General features: G+C 41.0%; 1 protein-coding gene across 1 annotated transcript in view; it reads right to left on the reverse strand.

The window, feature by feature from the left end:
* The window catches only part of kremen1 (kringle containing transmembrane protein 1), a 110,721-nt gene that overhangs the window by 4,466 nt on the left and 78,966 nt on the right, over positions 1-27,289 (reverse strand). Inside the window, exons 4-8 of the mRNA XM_074669437.1 lie at positions 18,635-18,759; positions 14,511-14,664; positions 13,496-13,828; positions 2,359-2,595; positions 1,736-1,820 (exon numbers count right to left, since the gene is read on the reverse strand). Coding sequence (XP_074525538.1) covers positions 1,736-1,820; positions 2,359-2,595; positions 13,496-13,828; positions 14,511-14,664; positions 18,635-18,759 — 934 coding nt within the window. The remainder of the gene's footprint in view (positions 1-1,735; positions 1,821-2,358; positions 2,596-13,495; positions 13,829-14,510; positions 14,665-18,634; positions 18,760-27,289) is intronic.

Genomic DNA, 27,289 nt, shown 5'->3' on the forward strand with positions numbered 1-27,289 from the left:
CATCCAAAGAGCGCACCGCTCTCACCCACTGAAGTTTACGAGCATGATTTTGGTTGACAAGCTCCACCTGGCCCTGCCTCTATAGACGCCAATGGCAGCTAACACAAACAATTAAATATTGTGCTGTTGAAAAAAATGTGGATTTTGAAATCTTCTTTTCTTCGTGTATTCATTTAATTAGTGTCACACAACAGTTTTGTACTGTCCTAGAATTTAAATTCTCTATTTGGGACCTTAAGCGGATATGAGATTAAAATGTGATTAATTACATTAATTAATTACAAATCTTGTAATTAATTAGATTAATTTTTTTTAATCGCCTGACAGCGGCTGGGTCTTAAGTTATAAAAGTTTGTAGATCATTAATTTAATTAATAAAAATGACTGACAATATACCAGTGTTACTATTTGCGGTCTTAAAGTGGATTTTGTTGCCATTCTCACCTTTAATTTGCATTTTTGCTTTATAGGCTACAAGAGCTAGGACATTACCACAGTTAAGTAAAATAAAAATAAAAAATCTACAGTCTTTCCCAAAATATTGTTATGATCCTGCCCACATGAAGATGATTGATTCAAAATATTTTTTCCCAGCAGGCTAAAATAAAGAAAAATATGGGCCCACCCATAATGCCACCCCTGGCCAGAGAGGAGATGAGTTTATTTGGTGTAGACATGGGCGCTTGCTTCATAGCAAAAAAAGCTACGCTAATTTTAATTAATGGATTCATAGTTTGGTCGTCCTTTCTGAAGTGGTGGGATGACCACTTCCCTGTTATCAGACAGTTAAAAGACAAGTGTGTGGCAGCATGTAGTCCCCCTCATCCTGGGTAACCATCTTCTGAGCTCATCCCCACAACAGAGTGGATCTAACGCTGGCATCTGTTGCTCTCTGAGTGAATGGCCTCAGCTTTTCCTCAGCCCATGATGTGGTTTTCTCTCTTGCAGAGGTCTGAGCTGACAGATTTGAAGTCTTCTTTCTCCACTTTTTGCTTTTGATGTTTCTTTTCTGTGATCTTTTTGTTCTGTGTGTTTCAAACATTCTGCTGAGATCTGGGAGCAGGCTGAGAAGACGAGGGGGCCCACATGCCCTCACACACCTGGGATGCTGTCCTAAAACTGTGGGACAGCAGAGGGCGTTGTCGTCCTGCTACTTCAGGTAGGACGACCAAACCTCTTAAAATCAGCTGACAGACAAGTCGCAACAACACCATAGTCATCACGAGCTGAGTCTTAGACCTTCTGACTCATTCTAACCCTGAGGACAAAGAAGAGAAGGGTCTGCTTAAGGGCTGAAGTGTTCCCTGAGCAGATGAGTTCTAGACATCTCTTAAAGTAGAAAGGGACTCTGTGGATTGCATAGAATTTGGTAATTCATTCCGTCATTCAGGCACAACAGAGGAGAAGAGTCTGGCTAGAGATTCGGAGCCATGCTGGGCTGGGAGCACCAGGCGTCTTTCACAAGCAGAGTGAAAGTGACAAAGTTTCACAATGCTTCTTTTAAATTGATTTACTGAAAAAATATATATTTAAAGAAAAGCTTAGGGTGGGCCTGTTGAAAAGTGGATGGGCCTGGGACCTCTGGGCCCACCCATAACACCGCCCCTGGTGCACACTACACACTCTAAGATTAGAAGAGATCTTGTTAAATCCGTCTATTGTTATTACCAAGTGTGTGCTCTCTAAATGTGTGAAGGTTTGAAGAATCCTGTAATGTGTGCCAGCCTTCACTTACTTGACTGTGATGTGCAGCAGCAGCTTTGCCACCATGGCTATGACTGTCAGTATGAGGAGAGCCGCCAGAGCGTAAATGGTCCACACTACAGAGAGGAAAGAACATGGTATCAAGACATCAGAATGCTAATCTCACTAATGTAAACAAACTAGAGCAGACTGAGAGGATTAGCAAGTAAAAGAATTATTAAAGCACTGCTAGCACACCTGTTAGCCACAATCAGCCAGCAGATTGTCAAGAAATAGCGCTGCTTTATCCCTGCACATCTGTTCTCGTCAGGGTAAGACACATGTCTGATGGCCTTTAGAGACTGAGCGCTCAGAGTTTGGAGGGAACAATGTTTAAAGGAACACGTCAGTCCACCTGCGTAGCTCTGACAAGAGGCCTGATTGTGATCAGCAGGGAGACCTGAAGTAACGTCTGTTATCTGAGTCACTGACAGAAAAAAAACAAGGGAGCCACTCTGGGCTGAAGCCCCTAAAAGCCTCTCATCAAACTGCAATGATTTTTTACTTTCAGAGAAATCAGGTCGTGCTCAGTGGGAGCTGGAGCTGAGAAACCAGCTACGACATCCCTGCAGAGGTAGAGAGAGGTGCAGTGGGTGCTGATGGGTGTTAACATACTAGCGCTGTGGCCGGTGGTCTCGCCGCGTCCAGCCCACTGACCTGGCATGTTGTGCTCCGGTTTCCCGGGGCTGGACGTGATCACGTAGAGGATTTGGGAGGAGTGTCCTTTGGAGGTGTCGTTGGATCTCTCTGTGACGCCGCCGGCCAGCTGAGGCCCTGCCGTGCTGGACACATCCTCTGCTTCATCCTCGTCCTCGTCAGCCTCTATTGTTTGGCCGTTTTGGATTCTTTGTGCTGGGGAAAAACAAGAACAAAAAGAGATTTAGACATCTGGTCGGCTGTTATTCCTCAGTCTATTGGGTAGAAAATTACTGGTATGTACAAATCAAAGAGGGATGGATGATTATCCTGTCACCAGAGCTGCATGAAGCAATGAAAACCATCCTCACTCTTAATAAATCAACCAAATGAACAGCGGTATCACACAGCTCTAAGTATGCAGCATCTTTTCATTAATATTACAGCATTTTGACTCTGCCAGCTTGTTGTTATTTCATATGTTAAATTTTATTACTTTTATCTGTATCTTTTTATGTTTCCTTTTACTTTCATGCACCAACCAGGAATAGTACTCTGGATTTCATTGTATTCTCCCGTTGCACAATAATAATAATTTCCACTTTTGGGATGAGATTTGTCGCACTTACAAAGCAAAATTTTCCAACTGTCATGTATATCTAAATCCCTACACTCTCTGAATCTTTTTTTTACCCGACAATAAAAAAATGTTTAGGTCTTTTTGCACCAAGGATAGCTTTAGTAAAGAAGAGCTTTTCAAGTCCACACAAGAGCAGGCCAGCGATCACAACAATGCAGAAGAAGCTAAACCCTCTTATGTAGCTCAAGCAGCAAAGTAACACAGACACAACAGTAAAGGATTTATACTGTAAATATCTGACTCACTAAATGACATGGAGCAACAAAAGCTCCAATATCTTTTTCTCCCCCTCTATAAGAAATGCCGTCTTTTATCAAAATACTAAAGGTGTGAAGAAATATTGATACAGCAATATATTCTGAAACTTTGACCTATGATAAAATATTGATATTTCAACTCTTCATATCAATATTTTTGCTAAAATAAAAAATCATATTTTAGGTGAGTCAGAGGTGCATTATGTCTTCCACACCTCCACTGCAGTAGATGGCGCTGAAGAGCTATTTCCCTGTATGTTGCCCATAAACTGTCAAATGAATATGATCTCAAAGTATATTCAAAATATTTTATTCCTAAACTTGATGATGTGGGTTTTGATGCCATAAACATCAATGTTTTGTCTCTATTCTTGCATCAGTTGGTTTAAAATTGTTTAAAGTTTAATTTTTTACAGTGTAGTAGACTGATAAAATAATAACCATAGACATGTTAAGCGCAATATTACATTTTTTTATGAGTAACATTGGTTAAACCAAGTGATATTTATCAATTTCACCAACTGACCACGTCTTTCAACATTTTTTTTTTTTGCTACATTAGTTAAATGTCACAGTAGTTTATTTATTATTTTTTAAATTGAGATTTTTAAGATGCATAATAATAATAATGCATGTGAAATTTCATATTGTAAACATGATATAAATACAAAGAAAAAAAAAAGATTAAAAAAAGGAAAAAAAAAAAAAAAAATTAAAAAAGAAAAAAAAAGAAAAAAGAAATGTCAGTAATTTAAATGACAAACTTGACACACTATGCTTTCAAGTTCAGTGTATATGAAACACTGCATCTGACTTACATTATGTCAAACACGATTAAATAGAAAAGTTGTTTTCAGTCAAAGAGTTAACTGTGTAGAATAGCACAATATATCACAATATATCACAATATCCTGATATTATCGTATCGTGCGCCAAGTATCGTGATGCGTATCGTGACGCTCTTGCCAATACTCACCCCTTAAAAATATGTCTCCAAAAGTGCAAATTTTTATGATACACCATAATCAGTGGAGCTTTTTACTTTATTTCACTGAATATAGTTTTTTGGGGTTTTCTATTATTAAATGATTATTAGGATCCTCACCTGAAGGGAGAGCGAGGATCCTATTGTTTTTTAAAATATTTGAAATCACGACTCCTGAGTAAAACCATAAGACTTCAAAGATGAATAACAAGTGTGGAGTTCCACTACATTTATATCTTTTGTCTGAGTGTCTGCATCTGTTTACTTTCATTGTTGATCATGTAGAATCAAAACTTCACTTTAGCAATAATTTGTAACAAAAATCACCCAGAAAGTTTAGATTTGTGATGACAGGGAGATGCAGGTAGATGTGGGAGGTAAAGTTGAAGTACCACAGGACATAGTTTGCACGAATCTGAGGCCTGACAGTTCTCTGGTCGGTCAGTCAGAGGAAAGATTACATCGAGCTGACAGTGCCATGCAAGGACTCAGTGGAGGAGGCATATGAAAGGAAAAAACTTAGATATGCAGATTTGGCACGAGAACGGTGAGGTTGGAAGTGAGGGGTTCATACAGGATCATCTCCCTCACTACATTGGGGTAATTGGAAGTGTGTCCTTAATGTATCTTTACTATTTAAAAATCATATCACAAAAGCAGCTGATGAAGTATCTTAACCAGACTTGTTCTGTGTACTTAGCAGTTATCAAAGTTTTCAATTACATTGCATTTGTATGTTTCAGGTATCCTGTTGATAAAAGAGATACTGTCAAATGAGTCCTTAAAAATGGCTACCCCCAAGAAAAGGTACTATGTTTCAGGGATGGAGCCAGGATTTCAGTTTTGTGTGGACTAGACAATTTTTTGCTGGGGCCTTACGCTACAAAAGCTTGTAGATCATTAATTTTATTAATAAAAATGACTGACAAAATACTACTGTCACTAAATATGGTTTTAAAGCAAATGCAGTCTCTGTTTTCACCTTTAATCACACTTTTTTAAAACTCTTTTCTTGCATTAGACAGATCTACCTGCACTGGCTCTTGATGGTACTGACCACAAGGTGGTGCTATAACGCACTAGCAGGCTGCACCGCCTCGGTTTTTTACAAGCTGTAAGAGCAAGGAAATTAGCCACAGTTAATAACATAACTTTTTTTTTAACAGGCTAAAAAACAAACAAAGATAGAGCATCTAAGGCTAATAAAAAAACATGAGGTGACAAAATTTACTGATTCAAAAATATATAAAATTAAAAGAAAACTTTAGCGTGGACCTGTTGAAAAGTGGGTGGGGCTGGGGACCTTCGAGCTCACCCATAATGCTGCCAAGATAGGACAGTGGATAGAGCAGGAAACAGGGTAAGAGTTGGCAGGGACATGCAGGAAAGAGGCCACAGGCTGGATTTGAACCCAGGCCACCCACAAGAGGGCGAACCTTGAACCTAGACCACTAGGCAGTCTGTGCTCCTCCACAAAAAATGAATGGATGTTGGATCAATAAAGGAGTGGACAACCAAGAACATCTGAGGAACACATTGATCTTGTAAGACAAGCCTTTAAGCGTTCTCCCACAGAATAAATCTTCTATTAGTTAAAAAACTTCAATAACTTCTCTGCATTTTGAAACAATTTCCACATATTTATCTGTTCATTTGCTTTTAAAACTTTTTTTAAAATAAAAAAGAGAGTTTATGGACACCCCATGTTACAAGTTGGGGGTCAAAATAACAGAAAGCTGTTCCTTTAGGTCTGTTCTTTCTGTTCTCTTCCTTTCTGATTTCAGGAGACAGTACTCAGCCAAGCTCAGCAGGGATGGGTTCTGGCCTGGACTGGACATTCGTCCTATCTCTGCAGGCTCTTCCTCCTCTTTTGCCAGGTTTAGGGGCTGGGGGTGGCAACAGGTTGTGTAGTTAGTGTCAGTGTTGTCACAACAGAGCCTGCATGTGTTGAACTGGCATGGAGGGGGGTTGCCATAGGACAGCAGAGCTAACTGTTGAGCCTCTGGGGCCGTTTGCATGACAACGGTTTTAGGGTGAAACACAAACGTTTTGTTGCGTTTCAGCCTTAAGTTTACATGGGAAAAACATTTTAGCCAACCTAAAACATAAACTTTTGAAAACGACCTCCAGGGTGGGATCTTTCCGAAACAGTGTGGCTCCGCCATTTACCATTGTATGGTTTGAAGCCAAAATTTGCCCGTCACAGGCGCAGCCATTGAAGCAGTTGTGCAGCCAGAGCCTGCGCAGTAGAGACTGTGAGGGATTCTGGGAGAATCTGAGTGGATCTGGGTGACAAAAATATATATATTTTTTTTCTTTCGAGGGTCTTATCACTTCTTGACTTTACCTCCTGACATATCTTACAATCCCGGAAAAAAATACACAAGAACTGCTGCTGTCAATCATCGTTAAACGTGACGTAAAACCTTGTTTTTATCCTTGGATAACTACTAAAATTTAACTTTTCAGAAAAAAGAAGACTTGAATACAAGACCGCCAAATAATATCTTCAAATCACCACAAAAATCAGACGTGACAAACATTTCTACGAGGTGTATTAATTTTCTAAAGTTTGACCACAGCCCATCTGGAATGACTGGAGAGCTGGATTTTTTTTACCTATACTGCAGCCAGTCACCAGGGGAGCAGTTTTTGAGGTGACCTCACTTTAAGTCGGGCAAGATGACGTCCATTTTTTTACAGTCTATGGTAAACAGTAAGCCGGCGTTTTCAGTGAAAATGCTGACATTGACTTAGCATTCCCCAATACACTAGATAATCGGCTCAGCTCTACTTAGATGGAGATCTCCCAAGAGCAGCTTCTGGGTAAGACAGTTATAATACCACCTGCAGGCCTGGCATGATTACTACAGCGTTTCCAGTCCCTTTGCATTTCCGTGTAGGTTTTTTTGACTGCATTTTAGCGTTTTCAGATGAAACATTGTCGTGTAAACAGGGCCTCTATCTTCTAAAATTATTTTTTGCTTATGCCTTGAAGATCTCCTGAAGTCTCATAAGATCATTTTGACCTTTGAGTGACTTCAGTTTTTGGAAGATAAACAAATAGATTAAATCCATCTTGTTAACTTCCAGCCCTATCCGCCCAGCCCTAACAGGAATAATGTTATGTCCTCCACACTATGACACACCAGCTCTTTAAATATGAGATTAATTCTACATATAACAGGCTTTCAGCATCCAGGGACAGGAGTGGTGATTTGTCCGTCCTCTGAGCCAGAGCAAAAGGTCAGCCCTGTTGTTGTAATCTGGACTAGTTGAATACACACATCACTTAACGCCCCTTTAATGACTCCCCTGGGTGGAACAGGCTGTGGCAGCGAGCATGCAGTAATAGGATACATCATGTTGATCATGCTGTTGAAAGTATACACAGAATCACGAGCCAATATTTAATACTCGCAGTGTTTTTTTGAGAAACTGAACTACTTTGTAAAAACACTCAAGCGTGCAGTAAACATGTGGTGTTGAGAGCTTTTTTTTCTCCGCTGCAGTCATGATTCAAAAAGTGTTTGCAATAAATTCTGTTTGTTTTAAGCGCCTCGCAAAACCAGATGGGCCGAGTTTGCTTCATAAAGCTACGGAGCCAGAGAGCGTGCACTGTTTCAACTCATTTATGTGTTTCCAGAGGAAAGCAATATCCTAAATAAGATCTCCTCTGCCTTTCATTTACTTCTTCAAAACAAAGGTGTGATTTATTTAAAGTCACAGTATGATTTTGATTTGTTTCCTCCTGCCATGAGACATGGCTCCCAAGAAACAAACCACAGTATGCGTGTACCTCATATGACTTTTTCATTATTTTTGTAATATTTCATTTCCAGTTAGGTTTATTAAAGAGAAACAATTCAGAAACATATCAAAAATTCAAACTGTGCTTTTTTAATTGGCCTCCACAGTTTAGAAGTAATGAAGACGTTCATGTTTTTTAAAGACAAATAATAAAGGGGTTATAATTTCTTACAGGAACCTTTCTGCTTTTGGTTTAACTCTTTGCTAACAGCAGTTACGCACTAACACTAACTAAAACTAAGCCTAGAGACTTTGAAAAGACGCTAAAACAAAACTTGACCATAGCTAATAACATTTCAGCCACAGACTGCAGGATTTTACAAAGCACCATGAATCTTTCACGGTCACAGATTGAAAGAAAACAACTAGATTCATGAGGAGATAAATCAACCTCCTGCACCTGGTGGAAATCTGCAAGAAAAACAAACATTACAGCAGGAACATCGGCAGGTTTGGATTCATGTTTGCAGTGTTTTGCATTGCCTGCAGTTATTTAGGCAGAAGCTTTAGCTGGGTTAGCATTACAAGCTAGCAGGCTCCTACAGAGGCAGTGGCCTCCTCTGTACTTAAACTCTTACTAGGGATGTATTAGGAAAGGAAGCCAGTTTGAGAGTCTCTAACATGTTTTCTCTTTGCCAGTTCAAGGTGGGATTTTGGGCCCCTGAGACTCCTCAACTTTAATGTTACAGAAGTGAAGTTGTTTTCACCCCTGACCTGGCTTTAGAGAAAACAACGAAGGTGAAACAGGGAAGACAGGGCTGGCAGGACAGAACAGACCTCTGTGTGTGAAGCTTCTGTTGTTTGTTTCCACATTATTCCTTCAGCACTTTAACAACGTCGCGATGAAAACCAAACAGTGCTGATTCAATATAAAAGTACAAAGACAAACTGATAGTAGAGCTTTGTTACAACTACACTACAGACTGGAAATATGAAAAAGTGTTTTTGTCTGAGCGGCGGGGTCATTTGTATTTCCACAAGCAAAGGCTGAAAATTGCTGATAATTAGGGATGGGTACCAAATGGGTACTGACCATATTACATCAATAGTACCGAGTACTTATTAGCACAAAATCAGACAATACCATATTTTGGCACCTAAACGCATCCTTGTGACTGGAGGGAGTGGAAGAGTAGGTGATTTTCCATGAACACAGTATAACAAGTTTATTAACTGAAAAAAAAATGTTAAATTGAAAAAATGAGATTTTATTAATAAACAAATTAAAATTAGTACCACATAAACACACACAAGAGTACTGAAAATTAGTACCGTTAAGTACTGATACCAATGTGAAAGGTACCCATCTGTACTGATTATGTATGTGTGATCAAGACAGCACTGAGCCTTCTTTTTAAGTTAGTTTTTAGGCATTTTATGCCTTTAATTGGAGAAAATGGGACAGTGGTTAGAGCAGGGCACAACCACCAAGCTATACCAGCGCCCCAGCAATGGCCTTTATGATCATCTTAACCAAAAACAGCAATATAATGCCTAAAGTCCAGCAAACCTCTTTTAAATTAAGAAACCAATGTTAGAAATGTGTAGAATTTTGTGAAAAGTAGGGTTGTAAGCATTAAAGAGGGGTATTGTGCTTTTTTTAATGGCTTCATTCTGCTCCTCTGGTACTCCAGCAAAAAAAAAAGAAATCATTTTTTATCTCACACTGGTGTTTTATAAACCCTTATTTTAGCCCCTTTTTCAAAAAAAATGTTTTATCTGCTTTCTTTTTGAGGCTAGCTGCTCCACAAACCCCCTTCCTTCTGATTGGCCAGCCATCTGAAGGGAAGTAAGGGGGCGGAGCCATGGGTAGATTTTGATCTTTGAGGCTCACCCCTCAAACATGAAGTGAACAAGTTAAGAGATCTTTTTGTGATGACCTCAGAATCTTAGAAAGTGTCATGAAGATTTCATGAAGATGACACATAAATATGAAGAGGTTTTGAAAATTTGCACACATTCAGTTTGAACATCCGGCATTATTACTTTGAACAGTACGATACGCCCTCTTTAATGTGTTGGACTCTGAAATTAATCAAGTGAGATTTTGTCCCATTCACTGTAGTCAAGCTGTCACAGTGCCTGCTCACATTTTACATCACAAACTTCAACACATAATATACAAACAGAATTAAAATTACATCAAAGTACGTTAAGTCTTAGCTACCACCTAAAGGCTTAGCATACAGGTGCAGCTGATAGCAGCAGGCAACAAATCTCAAAGTCCACATCGTGGCAGACTCTTCTCAGGTTTCCATGTTGTGACCACTCATATGTCTTACTGGAACAATAGATTCACATTTTCAGGATTCATTATTTCGTCAACCAATAACTGGAAATGAAAATAATTCACGAAACATGGTGTCATCTGCTGAGCAAACCCCACTCCAGCTCATGAACACTTTGTTAGTTACTCATTTTGGACTCACACCCTCCTACAGTGAAATACTGACAAGCTGCACTCCAAGCTAAGGGTTAAACTCCACCCATCTTTTGGCCCACGTTTGTTAAATCAAACACCCAGAACGGCTCCTAAACTCGATTTGATCCAGGCCTCTTCCACTCTTCCATGAATGGTGGTTGGATCTTGAAACAGCGTGGGATCCTTTTTTTTTTTTTTTTCTCCTCCTTTTCACAAAATTACTCAACCTGACTGTGATGTTCCCACAACTCCCCACATGTTCCCCATTTGCAAACAAAATACCACACTTCAAACCCGAGCTCAGCTCTGCCGTCTCTGTCATCTGCGAGCGTTTATCCTGAAATTACCGTTTCGACCGCTCAGTGTGCCACGGGAGATATTCTGTGCACTCTGTGCTGAAGCTCACTATAACTGTCGTCTTCCTCCCTCAGCTTCAGCCTTCTTCTCTCTGAATTTAAGTAACTTTTCATTTTCCTCACATCCGTCTGTGAGAAAGCGTATCATTTCAGAAGTTGACCTTTTCTTATATTACTTCTCAGATTTCATTTCGTGGCTACACGATGTCTCACGCAAAACAAGAAGCGAGATGCAGTGCAGAGGGGACGGTGTGTCCAGAGGTGAATAGAATTTTGACCTTTGAATATTGTTTTTACTGTAATGCCAGCAGGCAGGAAATATAACAAATGGAGGCAGAGAAGGAGGAGCGGGGACAGATCACCTCCCGGTGTAACGAGCTGTGAGCCTGAATGTCACCTACAGTGAATTATATCAGGGTGTGCTTCTCTCATGCCTCCTGAAATTAATCTCTTAAATCATTTTCGCTGCATTCGGATGCAGACACTCAAAGAAAACAAAGCATGGAAGCAGCTGGGACAGTTTTTCTTTTCCCACTTCGGTATTATCACATTTTTCACATTAGTCTGGCATGGGGAAATAATTTTCTACAAGGTCTTCAACACTGCTCAACACTGAAATCATGCTATCAGAAGGTGCAAAGCATCATATCACAGCATTTCGTATGTAGGTGGCATAAAACTTGCTGTGCGATTCCCCGAGCAACACTCTAGTGGAGCAGCGCAGCCTGCTGCAGCTTGATAAGGGAGTGAGTTCCTTGAAAAACAAAACATTATTTAAATATGCAGCATCACCCTGGGGCTGTGAGGCATCGAGGAGCAAATGGAAAACGAAAAGGGCCTGCCAGTGGTGTGACAACCGCCGCGCCGGAGCCAGCAGCTGAGAAGGCTGTGATGCAAAAACTCCAACGTAGAGCCAGCGAGTCGCACACTTGCACCTGATCAAGCAAATGAGGCTCTTGAGGTGAGTTTGAGGCTGGAAAAGGAAGAAAAATCTGGAGTGTCAGAAAGCGCAGTTCATGACGTGGCCTCTGGAGGCAGACTCCAAGGGGAATCAGTTCCTATTTGGCCCCATGTTACATGTTGACACTGGAACTAACACTTACAGGTGGGTAAAAATAAGGAGGGTTTCCTTTTTTACATAGCAACTGAATAAGGGGACATTTTCATTTTTAGTCCACGTTTAGTTTGGTTGGTATCTTCATTTTGGCCAGAGTTTCCAGAAAACACAGTTTTTAGTCATGTAAAACTGCAATTTCATGTGGGTGACAGGTGTTAACGTATAAAAATAAATGCAGTTTCACAGATTCCCAGCTACGTAATGTACCTCCTAAACAATGGTATTCTTTGAGCCTGATAGTGTGAGTGCGTCTCTGTCAGCTCCTGGTTTTCCAGTTCAAAGAGTGACCCTGTAAATTGGAGACCTTCAGCTGAACGTGTCAGTGGATAACCAGTTCCAGTCCTCAGGAATAGATCCTAGTTTAATTTGATAAATGCATCCATGAAGAATGTATTCCACTAAAAGTAATCAATTATTGGCTCGTTCTTTAAGCCAAAACACTGATCAACAAATATGTTTGTGTTTCATGGCTTTTTGAAACAGTGTTGATTGGCGACAGCCTCCAGTGCTTGTCTCTTTTCAAGTGTCAACAATCAATCTACGATAAAGCAGAAGCAAAACCAATGCAGGCTAAATATCATATGTGCCAACAGGCTAAATGCACATAATGTAGCATGTCAATAATAACTGGTGCAAGGCCTGATGTTTCCCCATAAGTGAGGAGGAGGAGGTGAGGATGACGTGCTGGTTCTCAGGTGAGAGCTAAGAAGTGGCGACATTGACCTGTCCTTCCATCCATTGTTATTGGGAGCATAAGATCTAATTCCAATAAGATTGGACAAGCTAGCAGTGCTAACCTAGCAGCAGTTGGTACACCAGAAGGCAGAGCAGCTCATGCTATTCACAGACATGGCTAACAGAGCTAACACTAGACACCAACACCATGTTGGAAGAGCTTCAGCTGCTGTGAGCAGACAGGATCCAGGAGACAGAGACTGAACAGACTGCTGAAGAAGCTCAGTCCTGGACCCTGTGGAGGTGGAGGCTGGCTGAACTGGAGAATGATGGACAAGCTGTCACCATCTATTTTCTTATGGACCTTTTTTCACTTTCTATAGACTTTCTTATTTTTGTTTTCTTGTATTGCTGCTGTGACTCCTCAATTTCCCTTTGGGGGTAAATAAAGTTTTCTCTATTCTATTCTATTCTGTTCTTTTCTATTCTATTCTATTCTATTCTATTCTTCTATGGTGTCACTTTGTCAATTGGCTTTCATTGTTGTTTCTGCCCTCTACTGGTCTGGCAGTGTGTCGCAGTAATGCAAAGAAACAACTGGCCACAGGGACCGTGTACATTTGGGGGATTGTTAAACCAGGAAATAAAGTATCTGAAATTTTAAAAACACCACAAAATGATGAATTCAGGTCTTATAAAAGCGGTAGAGTTCATGGATTTCCCCATAGTGGCTTTTCCATTATTTCTACATAAGATGGCCTGAGGGGATTCTGTAATTTAAGATGTTTGTGAACTTAACTCATACACTGAAACTGCATGCTCAACAGAAATTCCATCCTGAAGTAAAATTGTACCTTGATAGAGGAGCGCAAACCCCTGAGCCTGGTTGGTACGGTCTGAGTAGAAGTAAAGGATGACAAAATCCCCTGTGACGTTCACCAGTTCCCCCGGTGGGCTGTGCCAGTCAAAGCGTGCCACCACCTGGTTGGTGTAACCATCTAGTAGCTCCACCATGTCCGTCTGGTCAGAGATGTCGAAGAAGGTGAAGTTGAAGAGGATGGACGAAGACCCAGGGACCTGGATTGTCCAGTAGCAGACGCGACCGGGACTGTATTTGTCGGGGAAGTCAGGGGAGTAGATGACTCCTGATGGAGAGGAATAGTTTCCACCGCAGGCTCCCACTCGCGCTTGAGGAAAGAAAAAAGAAAAGGAGGAGAAGTCAGTGGAGCTTTACAACAAAGTTTAGGTGTTGCTTGGAAAGTTTTATACACCTTTCAAGACTTTAATACCAACCATAATAAGATTATCTTCATCTCCTCAAATCCACTGACTCACTCTTTTTTTCGATGATGTCATAAAATTTAGAGTTTCCACTGTGCGCCGAGTTATAACCCCACAAGTCACAGGTGGTTGATTTTGTTTTTGGGAGCCAGAAGTGGTAAAAAAAATCTGGATCACTGTTCAAGATTTTTAGAGTCCTTAAACTTCAGTTAGATGATAGACATAGACAAGCTTTTAAGCTTTCAAGGTGTAATTATATTTCAGTATACTTAGCTAAAGTTTGAAGTGTTTATTGACATTAAAGGAGGAGTGCTGATGGTAAGTAAATGTACCGCTGTGCCTTCTGGTGCTGAACTGGAACCTGATCCAACAAACCTTATTTGATTAAAGGTGTTAACACGACAAAGGATTAACAAACCTGCTCCTAACTTTGGTTATGACACAATGTCGGCTCAGCGCACAAAGAGCTATTAACGAGGACGCAGACGTGTTTGTCAGAGAGCGGTATCTAATATTACTCTGTAAATATGAGAATTAAAGGCAGAGATCAGAGCCAGGCGAAGAAGCAGCGCCTTTTTACACGCTTACTGTCAAAGATGATGACCCAGCCGTCTCCACCGCAGGGCTGGGTGTGGTCACCGAAGCAAACATGGTTACACTCCATGCTGGGTGACTCGCCGTGGTCTTGCAGGTCCACCTCATTGCCGCAGAAGCAAGCATATCCTGACTCCATGCCGGCGAGCTGGAAAAACACCATAAGGGTTATGCAAATCATTGCATCAGCAATTCAAAACAAAGTTTGGGTAACGCCTCCCATAGCACTGCTCATCATAAACCCATTTAGCCTGTGAGCTGGAGACAAACAGAGGAAATCATAACATCTACTGAGAAAACAAAAGACATAAAAACGTCTCTTTTCTGTACAATACACAACCACATCCCGACTTTTCATGACAATAAAATAACTCAGCAGAAGCGCTCTCAGGGTCTCACAGACTTAGTGGCTCCAGAAAAGTGTTTTTTGCTTGGGACGTCCACCATCAAATCATCGAGTCTGTCTGATGAGCCCTTTATGATGGCATATCACGCACTTAATGTCTGAACACATGTGGCAGACTTTTGACGTCAATGTCAACTCTGAAGTAAATGTAAACAAACATACTTAATGAATGAAATTTTAAGGTAAACAAATCAAACACTGACGCCATTTATGAGCACGTGACAACTGAAAAACCCGATAGTGCTACAGCAATTGCAAGTGAAGCCAGAACTCTTAGGGCTCCCCCTGGTGACTAACTGCAGTACAGGTTTTAAAGCTCAGGAGTTGGACCAGGCTAGGAAGTTAACAAACACATTAAAAAGCAAAAAAAAAAAAAAAAAAAAGCCGTTAGATCTTAATATAAACTTGAGGCCAGAGTGTTTGGTGATCTGAAGAATTCAGTTTAAGTCATGTGACCAGTGAGGAACCCTGGAGGGAAATGCCACATAAAGGTATCTGCAAAAAACAACAACTTTTGAACCAATTTGTATGCAGCAGCCATATTGGAAATGGGCAGGTTTTGAGCCTCCACACTAACAGCTAGGACTCCCACCCGTCCGTCAGCTGAGCTCTGTCTCTGATTGGGTAAACTCATCTTAATTTCTTCTAAACTGCTGAGTAAGGAAAAAAAAACACTCCCAGTAAATACTCAGACTAAAGTCATTTTTGTATCAGGGTGTAAACATGTTGATTTCTGATGTGAAAATGTGTCTGTGGTTTATGTTTTTTCAACTGTAGGCTGCTTGGTTAATTATCACTCTTTTCAAAGTGACGGGCATCTACATCGTTCCTCAACCGCAGAAAAATTCAGATATGTCAAGAAATTTTTGGGCCCTTGCAATGTCTTTACCAGAACTTGATTTAGGTGATGGCGTATATCTTGTAGAGAGCTCTTACCCTTAAAAACAACTCAGATTAAAGCCTACAAAAGGACAGAAAGGGATGTGCATTTTTGATCTGGTTGGTCAGTAAAGCCACAGTTTGAGAGTTGGAGGATGTGAAACTCTCACCAACAGAGCAGAAGTGGGTGATGTCATTCAGGCAGACAGATAAAACCAACCAAGTGAGGAGAAGGAATGCAGTAACTACTCCTTTATTAATTTGAATACTCAGTGTATACTTCACTTTACAGTTTAAGAAATGTTCAAAGACTTGAGAATTTCAATTATTGACATTGTTTTGGTCCCTCACCAGGGACAGCAGAGCATTTGACAGCATTGCACTCAAGGACACGGGTCCATAAGTGTGTCATCACAAGAAAAACTATGAATTAGCCATTTCATGCTAAAATTAGGGATTTCCTGATCTGATACACTGATCGGTATCGACCCTCGATATGGCTACTTTAGGAGGGTCGGACAGTATCAGATCTCGTTATGTGATCGGGACCGATCCAGTTTTCATGTGTTTTCAGCACCATCACACTTTACGGCTGCTATTAATCAAACCACGTTGCAAACATGTCAGATGTGTTGGACTACTTCTCTTTGGAAAGCAATGGTAGTAGAGGAGGCACCATCAGGGCTCACTTTAATACAATAAATACGATTCATCATTTACAACAGAATCACCCAACAGAGTATGGGTTTTATCAGACAAAAGTATTGGTATCAGTATCGAATAGGTATCGGCAAGACATATGAAAAAATTGGATTGGTTTATAATTCAAGAAATCTGTATTGGACAACTTTAACTAAAATGCAGTGATGGGATGCCCTGACTGACAGCTCTGTTAACAAATGAAGCTCCAGCAGCATTTGATTTGCAGAGTAGAGAACAGAAAACATAACAAAATCTAAGACAATAGTCACTGGAGTTTCCAAAACCGTTACTGTTAACTTCAAATTGGTTCAGAAACTCTGTTTTGTGGACTGTACCAACCTGATTTAACCAGTTTATGAGTGTGTTTTGGTTGGCAAAGACAAAGACTATTCGGGAGGTTGATTTTTTTTCTCAAGACTTAATGAGACATATTTTCAGTTCGAGGGTGCACAATTTTCTGGCCAATCACCAATCAGGGATCTTTAAAAAGCCTGACCTGCTGATGACAGCATATACCTTCAATGTTCCAGTCTTATTTGATTGAAATTCATTGAACAATACCTGTGAAACAGTAAACTTAAACAACCAATAAAGTATCCTGAGTTTTAGGTCTCAGAGCAAAAAGCAACAATGGCTGGCTGTCAGACCTTCCCAGAGGGATAAAAGATCAGTTTCATATGTAAGGATGGGCCGATTACCGAAAAATTAGGAAATTGGCACCAATCGACCAGGTGTGTGAAGTGATCATAGAGCGTCTCATTTCTCATTTATCTGCAATCACAAGCCTTTGAATCCTCACACACTGCACTTTAATTCATTAGAGTCTGTGGGGGTTCAGTGCTGAGGCTTCAGAGTGCAGATTGGGACAGGGCCAATCCTCAGCTCACTCTTTTCAGCTCCTTCTTAAACTAAAGTGACCCCTGTCTAAAATGAATGAACTGCTCTTGCTCCAATAAAGACGTGAGGCTGTATTCTGAGTTTGGGAAACCACGACCTCTCAGCTGATTGGACACTGAGCTGCTCACAGGGCACAGAGAATAAACCAAACACAAAGAGCACCTATTAATCTTTTGAATCAAAACTGTTGGTGAAGTGTTCTGAAAGCGTTGGAGCGAGAATGCGAAACGTCAAAAACGTTCACACATAGTGACCTCGCCATTGCTGGCTGCTTGTTCTCAAAAGACCAATTGTCCTTCGTTTCCAAAGGACGCCATTGTCCGAATTTCAGGCCTTACATGAATTCCCTCAACTGGAGGTACTGCATCATTTCCCACTCTGCATCTCTGCTCATGGAACAGGAATTTAACAAGCCTTAGCTGTTGCCATGATGTGTTGTCTAAGCTGCATTATTCTTTCTTCCTGATGAAGTAACATCAATGTGAATTCTTCTGGAGCAAACAAGCACAGGTCACACGGGATACATCCGAGTCCATACATCCGAGCACTGACACTCCACACGCACGTTACCAACGGTGACAGTCCAAGGGTAGGCAGATGATGCCAATCTGCCGCCACTTCCTGTAACATCTGCTAAGCGAGAGGGGGAGAGGAGGGGCTGTCAGTGTCTGTCAGCGCAGACGGAGGTGAAGCGGATCTGCTGAGACAGAAAGTGAACACCTGGCACTGTTTAGAGCCGGGACAATGGCATGCCAGACTCGGAGATGGGGAAAATGCATCGAGGAGGAGGTGCCCACTGGGCTAATAACCATTCATTTCCAGCTGTCAGCCTTGATTGCTGTGATGATTTGTCATCTGCTGGTTGGTTTGAAACAGGGACTTTGATGGCTGAATAAAGAGGGTATAGACCGCAGTGGGCATCAGGGTAATAACTGTCAGGAAACTGCCCGTAAGTGCAGATGATTTACATAAAAGCCCGACTATTGCAGGAGACAGCTCGTGTCCATTTTAGACATGACACAGGCAATTGACCGGATGCTTTTTCATCCACTCAGGGGAACTTTTAAACTTTCCGGTGTCGGTGCCAAGATAATAGAAGCAGTACTTCAATTTGAGTCATTCACTCTCTGGAAGTTTTTAATATTTTCTCCGACAGAAGCTGCCAGCTCTTATCAGAATATCAGATTATAAAAACACACGCAATACAGACGTCGACTTCACTTTCCAGTCTTACCCTGTATCTCTGTTTCCTGCAGAAGCTTATGCAGTTCTGGATGGTGAGTTTGTTGGAGGTTTCGCTCGTGCCGGACAGAGTGGGTGGGTCACCGCTGTCTCTGAAGCAGCCCAAGTTCCCAGGCACTGTGGACGGAGAGGAGAGGAGAAAAACAATCACTTAGACACAACATTCTGTATCAGATATCAAGTCAGATGCAGTTTTTCTTCTCGATCTGGTTTATTTTATCTGATTCGAGACTTCCTCCTAGTTTTGTAATCATGGTTGTGATTAACAATTTCATCTCTGAAGGCCGGAAAGAGAGGAGGACAGGGAGGAGGAGAAGAGAAGCACGAGATTTAAGACAAAAAGGTAAAGACCAGGGCCTGGGACAGTGGACCGATTGTACTAACAATGAAAAAAAAGTTGATCAGCGGTATGCATGAGCCAGGTTAACGGCCCAAAAGAGCGTTAGCTTTGATGGAGGAAGACCTTACCATTACAGGCCCTAACGGCAGGTAACAGCGCCTGTTCGGCTGTTTAAAGGCAGACAGCACGCAGTATGTTACTGTTTGAAACAAAATATGCAAAGACAGTGGGTAATCCTTTGGAAAGTTGGCAATGTGTAGCCATACAGCAACTTTAGATGTAAAAGACACAATCTTTCAGTGAACAGATGAGATAAGGAAGACAAACCGTTAAGGCTCGCTGCTGTCAGTTTTACAAGTTTTTATTCAGGGTTCCTACAGCTCAAGTCAAGTTAAATTTAAGACTTTTGAAGACTTTATTAATGATGTTTGAAATCAAATTTAAAAACAAGTCAACAACAAACCACAATTGAAACAAACAGAACTAACAAACAAAAACACCAGATGAATTGCCTGGGTTAAAGGCAATTTTAACCCAAGGTTTATTCTACATAAAACAAAACTTTTTACCTTTTTTTAACCCCATTTTTACAACTTTATGCCTATTTTGCCCCCATTCATCTTTTTTGGCCACTGTCACAACCATTTTGGGATTTTTTACATAGTTTTTGAAATTTTATTACAAATTTAATTCTTAATTTTGCTGCCATTATCAATTTTCCTAAGCCACTTTTGGAAATTTTTTTTGCCATTTTTTCTCATTTTTTTCTCTCCCCAGGCACCTGAGGTAGAACCAAGACATTCATCTGCTTTAAAAGTTCCTGGTGCAACCACATCACCGTTTTTTAAGTTCCGCTATTGTGATTACGCGATGTTGCCACAAGAGTAAATCAGGAAATTATTTAGAAAAATTGATAAATATATATATATATATATTTTAAACTTCAAACTTACATAAATCTTAACAATGTGTTCAAATTTTTAAGACTTTTGAAATTTGGATTTAAGACTTTTTGATGCCAATTCAGGCCTTATTTTTAGAATAATGAATTCAATGCCTTTAAAGACTTTTCAAGGATCCGCGGGAACCCTGTTATAAGTTGATTCACTTTTTGATTTAATACGTCTCGGTCCTTCCAAGATGTGTGTGGTGAAATGTTGGAGTTCATAAACTGCTTTAAAAGTTAGGTCCTCCGCACATGAGGCCGGCCCAAGGGGCAACCTCTGGTCTCAGAATATGAGACAATGCTGAAGTGCTAAAATCTGCTGTTTCTGGAATGTTCGCTTGAGGCTGGCTCCGGAAGTAGCGGAAATCACATACACACCAAGCCAAAAAAAGCTGTTTTCAAAGCAGAAATTAACCTATTTACAGCCTGGTTCAAAAAACGTCTCCTGTTTGAGTCGCTAATTTTACTACCGGCACCCACTGTACAGGGGGTGAATTTTTTTCTAACGCGGCCGTCACGTGACCGACAGGTGCCCTATGGCTGTACGTGAAGCCCTTGCCACTAACAATATGGCCGCTATAGCCAATGTGCTTCATTTTCCGTTTCAGAAACAGACGGGTGACGTCAGCGAGAAAACATCCATGTTTTATACAGTCTGTGATTTCTGGGCAATTTTTTTCCTATTTTGGGAGTGAGGAGTCAGGGAAGATACAAGGGGTGGGAGAAAAAAATCAGTACGCGATATATCAGGATTTTTCATTTGACTATGTCAAAATCAGGATTCTTTGTCAAAATTTTTTTTTTTCAAATTCAAATTTTCAATTTCAGTCTCTGTTTAAAAACTGGGTTGGAAAATTAAATACCAATTTTCTCCAGCAGAGGGCGAAATGTGTCTCTCTGGCTCACGGGATGTGCATTTTATGGGAAAATATGGCTCCTGTAGACATTATCATCAGCATTTAGCTTTTTCACATGGTCTGGTGTTAAAACAGCAAACCAAAAATTGCAAAAATCGCAAAAATCGCAAATATCGAAGAATTGCAATTAAAATCGAATCAGCATCCCAAAAAACGTAGTAGAATTGAGTCACACAAAAAGCATTCCTATCTTGCCAGCCTTGTGCACAAACTTAAACTGCTAGGCTAACAACACCTCCTGTTCACTCAATCCTTTGCAGGCAAGTCACATTCTCACCTGTGAGTCCAAAAGTTTTTGCATCAAAGTTTCTATTTTTGTGTTTTCTTCCTGGTCAAACTTTGTAAACCTGCAGCTACAGTAAATAAGACTTCAATCTCTTCTTAAACCCCTTGTTTATAAGCGCTGTTCCAACTATTGAACACTCAAATGTTTGCGAGTTGGGACCTGGGGACGGATGACATAAACAGGCCAACAATCAGAAGTGGATCACACACCAAATACACCAGATAGGCTGGAGACAAATGTTGACACCTTTCAGACAAATCAGCCTCTTTTTCCTCAATCCAGTGAGTGTTCATTAAATACTTTACAATCCTCTCCATCCAGCTCAGTAATTAAACACTCCAAAGCTTTCAAATTAAACTTAATAATACAGGAAGAGCTGACGAGGTCTCCCGCAGTCTGTACCCCTGATGTGATTTGTTGTTTCATTTTGATTCAAATAGCCTCACTCTTTTTCCATTCCCACATTTTGGATGTGAAACAAATCTGACAAACACAACGTGAAAGCAATTTCCACAGCAAGTATGAAAAATATCCTCCTGAAAGCTCTTCAGTCTATTTCAATTTCTTTCCATCAGACCGTGGAGCTCATTAAGAGAAGACAAGAGCAAAGGCTGTGCCTGAAATAGACGTCAGCGCGGCTCTGAGACGAGGATGCAGAAATCAAAAGCATGTGACATTAAGAAACAGTTCTGCTCCTTTACGAACAACTTTGATTTCTTAATTAGTTTTGATGTAGAACAATCACATCTTTAGTGTGTGTTCAAAGTGTGTTTGAAGCTTCCTGCTTTCAATCAAATGTCCTTGTGGTCTTGTGGACTCAGTTCGACCTAAACCTGGAAATCAAATCAGTAAAGACAGAGCACAAATCTAATATTCCAGCTCAGCTCTTTCCTACTGAAAAGATTGACCTGTTTACAGAACAGACGGGGATTTTACCAGGACAAAAGAGCAAATCTGATTGGTGTTAAGTCAAGCCCAGAGCCAATGGGCTATCATCCGATGATGTTACAACCTCTGGGACTTTCAAGGGCTTTTGGTGTAACCACCTTTAATGACTCCTGCCCATGACTTTACTGTGCTGCCATTGTTTACAGTCCAACCAGCCAAATGAGAGGAGAGACAAAGCTGGTGTTGAGAAACGAGGTCTAAGAGCAGTTTGTTTGCTGCACTCAATGCCAGTTTGGAGACATAAATCAAAGCTAAATCTACGCTGAATGGCTGCGGAGGGCATCAGGGACTGTATTATAGCTGATAAATTCTCCCCTTTTGTCCTCCGCAAGGTTGTTTTTCCTGTATGCAGCCAAACCCCTCTCAAACACCAGTATGTTGCTCTGCAGGAGGGAAATCAGAGCACTTCTGATACCAAAACCTGTCCCTGTGCCGAAAAATGAATTTTTTATAAAGATTCTTTATTGAGAGATGAGAGCCAGGAGCAGACGAGATGTAACTCTTCATTCTCACAATGTTTCCTGTTTTTCTCAAGCTGTCAAGACCAAAAAAAGTCCATTTATTTGAAATAAATAAACTTTCATTAAAAAAAAATCATGAGTTTATTAGAGTTGCATAATTTAAACTTTGCTACGACCCTACCAAAAATATCAACACTTATTTTGATACTTGGAAAAAAAGAAATTAAGTCTTTTCACATAGCTGTCAAGTGTCCTGTTTTGGCCGGGAAACTACCGTAGTTTACCCCTCTTTCCCGCTGTTATCCCGTATAACTGTTTTCCTGTAATTCTCCCGTATTAAAAAAAAAAAATCCTCTGCCTCAGCTCCTGTCACTAGCCTCGCGAGAAATGCCACCTGCAGTAGCCTGGTTGGCAGTTGTCGCGAGGTTAGTGACGACAGCGGGAACAACAAACCCGGGGAAACAGAGGAGAGAGACTGATGAATGTCAGGAGGAGAGGGAAGGCATTCTTGCCAAAAAAATACAAAGAAGTCCTGTAAATATCTTGAAAAATGGGACAGCAAATTTTCTTTCCTAAAGAGGAGCAGGTTGGGGCACAGTTATGCGTTTTGTAAGATTTGTAACCGCGACTTGTAATGTGTTGACTTGTAAATGAACTGAAAATGTGTAAAATAAAAAAATGTGCTTCATATACTCTTTTGTGTTTTCATTTAGGCTTTATTTTAATGTAGGAATGTTCACAGCATTTTAATGTCAACAAAGGTATAGGCCTATCATATTCTGATCACCTAACTAATTAGTAAGCTGTTAACAAGTGTTTTTTTTAGATATCTTATACTCCTGTCTTAAAAAGTAAGGGATACTGGAGCTTGGTTGGGGTGGTGGGACAGCTCACAGCAAGTGCTGAAAAATTTCCAGTTTTTTCAAATCCAAAACTTGACAGGTATGCCTTTGCAACCATTTGAGAACCAATGCTTTAGCAGGTAAGTAGGGATGGGTATCCTCCCTCACAGTCAAAAGGATGCAATTAGGTACCTAAACATGGTACCTTTTGATTTTATGTTAATCAGTGCCTGGTACTTTTCACTGGATATGATCAGCACCACAGAAGTACCTAACTCGGTACCCACCCCTATGGGTAAGAGCTGGGAGAAAATGACATCGGGTGTATTTACACCTGGATCGTTTGGGTCAGTTGTTCTGAAACAGCGAGCAGCCTCCCCAAAACCCTGATTCATTGCGGGAAATCGCCAAAAATAGGTGGTCTCAGCTCGCTTATATTCGAGTAGAGGTTCGTGTGCATTGAGAACACAACCGCCACAGCAACCGGCACAACTGACTCATAACTGTGGCTCACACTGTAGTGATGGGGGCAGTAATGAGCTTGGTTGACAACTGTACGGTCAAAACAGTAGAAGAAGAAGAAGAAGAAGCAGAAGAATCAACCACAACTGCAGAAGAAGAGGATCATATAGTGGCTGGCTCCCTGTTAATTTTAGAATTGATTTTTTAAGATCCTTTTGTCTGTTTTTAAAGCTTTGACTGGCCCCTCAACACATCACAGACTGCCTCCAAATTTACATCACGGCACGCGCTCTGAGGTCTGAGGGCCAGTCCCAGCTTGTGGTGCCTAAGACGAGACTTAAAACCAGAGGGGACAGGGCTCTCTCTGTGGTCGGTCCCAAACTCTGGAACGCTTTGCCCCCCCCCGTCCGAATGGCCCCCACAGTGAACTATTTTAAGTCTCGTCTTAAGGCCCACTTTTAATCTCTGGCTTTTAACACCACGTGAGTTGTGTGGTCCTCTGTGTCTTTTAATTTATTTTATCTTATTTATCATTTTAATTCATGTTTTTATTTTTTTTATGTTTTATTTATTTTATGTTTTTTGCTTTTGTACAGCACTCTGGAGACGTTGGTCTGTTTTTAAAATGTGCTATTTAAATAAAGTGGATTTGGATTTGGAAATAGAGCACACTGCTACGTGAGCCACATAAACGCTAACTGGCCAAATACATTGTTGCTCCATGGCGGTTCTTCCCTGTGAAGAGCAGGTAAGAACATGTATGAATGAATGAATGAATGATTATAAGGAAACTCCCCTCCTTCTGGGTATTATTTCTGACCAATGATAGAAAAAAATCGATTGCACGTGGCTAGGGACAGGTACCTTTCACATTTGAAATGATATGGTACCGATGCAATGGCCTTGCAATCGGTATTGGTACTTAATGGTACCATTTTCCAGTGCTTTTTTGTGCTCATGTTGTAAAAAATATCAATTTAATAAAATGTAATTATAATTAAATCTCAAATTTCTTAAATTCAACACATTTTTTCTTCAATATATATTTAACTTGCAATGCTAGGTTCATGTCCAGCATGGAAAATTGCCTACTCCTCACAGACACATAGATGGGTTTAGGTACCTAAACATGGTACCTTTTGATTTTACATGTATTGGTACCTGGTATTTTTGACAGAATTCGGTCGGTACCTACAAAAGTACCAAACTCAGTACCCATCCCTACATGTGGCATTTGTTTACGACTTTGGACCGAAGCAGACTTTTGCCTTGTGAACACAAACAAACCAAGTGACAACCACAACAGCTGGATCATTTCTGCCCCTGAATCAGAACAAAGCAAACAAGCCACAGGTGTGAACACACACTTAATCTGAGTACTTTCTTGACTTTTCTGCTCTAGTTTTACTTTGTTTTTAAGCATCTCTTATGTTTTATTCTCTTAGCATTGTTTCAGTCTTTATCATTTTACATATTGCTCTCATTTTCTGTGCGTCTTCGCGCTGTATAAAAGTTGTAAAACAAGCACTGTGCTACTCTGCAGCATTAATATTCTTGCACATCTTTGTCGTCGGCTTATTTGCTGATCTCAGATACAGATGCAAATTCAATCTTCCAGAGAATTCTGCAATGCAGTCCCCTCCACCTAGACATCTATTTGATCAGAAGTTAGATATTACACAGCAGCGTGTCATGTCTATACGTGTGGAACAACAGAGACCTGTTTGCTAAAGTCTGACAACATGCAGAGATACTCTCTTCCCCCCTGATTTAACCGGCTCACGCTGTCCTAGAACAGAATATCTCTGGAGTTTTATGACTAGTTTAGCGTCTCTTTTTGTGAATGTTTGTAAGTTGAAAGCTGCCTGCTTCGCTGATGACAGCCTGTTCCACCAGCGAACAACTGGCTCCCAGTTGTTGGCAGAAAAAAACAGAGAAACACTTGAACCATTTTTTACAAGCCTGTCGTGAGTCAATTTTAGAATTTATTTGTATCCTCCAAAAGAAAGAAGGAGGCTGGATTAGCATGCAACTCCATTAAAATATTTAGAGCACCACCGTTGAGGGGCATCACTCAAACTGCCTCCACGAACCGAAGTAACCCCGGCAAAGACCACACATGTGCTTTGTCTTCGGGGCTGCCAATGTAAATGTTTGGTTGCTTCAAAAAATCTCCACTACATTCATAACAGATGCTGCAGCTTCGCTCTGTTTATGTAAGAATGAGGCCGAGGGCTTTTGGGGGAAAAAGTGTGACATGTGTGAAGGAAGGGAGACGGAGAAAGAGAAAGAGGGGGGAATAAAGTGAAACAGACTGGCAGGAAGAGACACTCTTTCTCGTGTTTCACCCACGTTTGCTGAGGGTGAAGTGACCACCGCGTTCGTGATTAGCTGCTGGCGTAAATGTGTTTGACAGACGACTCAACACTTGAAGAAAAATTCCTCAAACAAACCCCAAACCAGGAGGAGATCTCGTGTAATGCAACAACATCGACACCAGAGCTTCAGAAAGAAATTAATACGCCTGCTTGAATTATTTAGCAGGACTCCAGGGCGCACACTTGAGATTATGGGCGGGATTATCTGACAGGTTAAAGGCAAACATGACAGTAATATGAATGTTTCATATTTTCAGGGTCAGACACGACAATGCTGCAACAGCACCTTTTTTTTCTACCCCTCACTTAAGTATGCGCTGGATTAACTCACTGAAGTGTGCAGGAGGGGAGATGAGAGCACACTACAGATAAACACCTGGTCGGGAACCAGCAACCTCCCTCCGAGCAAGGCAGGCAGCTACCACTTCAATGAAGCTTTTGAAAAGCGGAGGGGAAAATGCTACTGCAGGGCTTCAGCAGCCAGATTAAAGGCAGCAGCGCTCCTTTTTCATTTTGCTTTGACAAGAAGATTGCAGACTGCAGTCAATTTATCCGTCTTTGTCCTCTCCTCGTCCCAGAGGCTGTGAGGCTCTGGCTGGAGAGCAGCAGGTGGTGGGATCGTATCGCGCCGCGAACCTCAGAGGTTTTGGGAAAAAGACGGCACACATTCCTTGTGAGTGCATTTATCCGGAGTCAAATTCTCCCTGCGTGAAAACTCCTGAGCAAAGTGTTGTTTCTTTAAAACATCTGCTTTGCAGGCGCAACAAGTGCAAATAACTGCATGTACAATAAAAGAAAAAAAACTCCCAAACACACTTCAAAGCTGTCGGTGGAATTTTGACTTTAATGAGCCAGAGGGGAGAAATGGAGGAAACACAAGGTGCATAAACGCTGCAGTCAGCCAAGACCAGACCTCTGGAAACCTCAGGAGATCGCAGCGGGAGGGGGAGTCTCCCACAAAGTAAAAAAAACAGACACGGAGAGCTAAACAAGGCTCGACTGCAGCCAGACTCATCTCAACCTGGCAGCGTGCTGTTTAAGCCGGGAACAAAGCAGTTACAGTTGCC

Source organism: Halichoeres trimaculatus, unplaced genomic scaffold, assembly GCF_033239565.1.
Source record: "Halichoeres trimaculatus isolate MK-OKI-2021-1 unplaced genomic scaffold, fHalTri1.1 fHalTri1_scaffold_5, whole genome shotgun sequence".
NCBI lineage: Eukaryota > Metazoa > Chordata > Actinopteri > Labriformes > Labridae > Halichoeres > Halichoeres trimaculatus.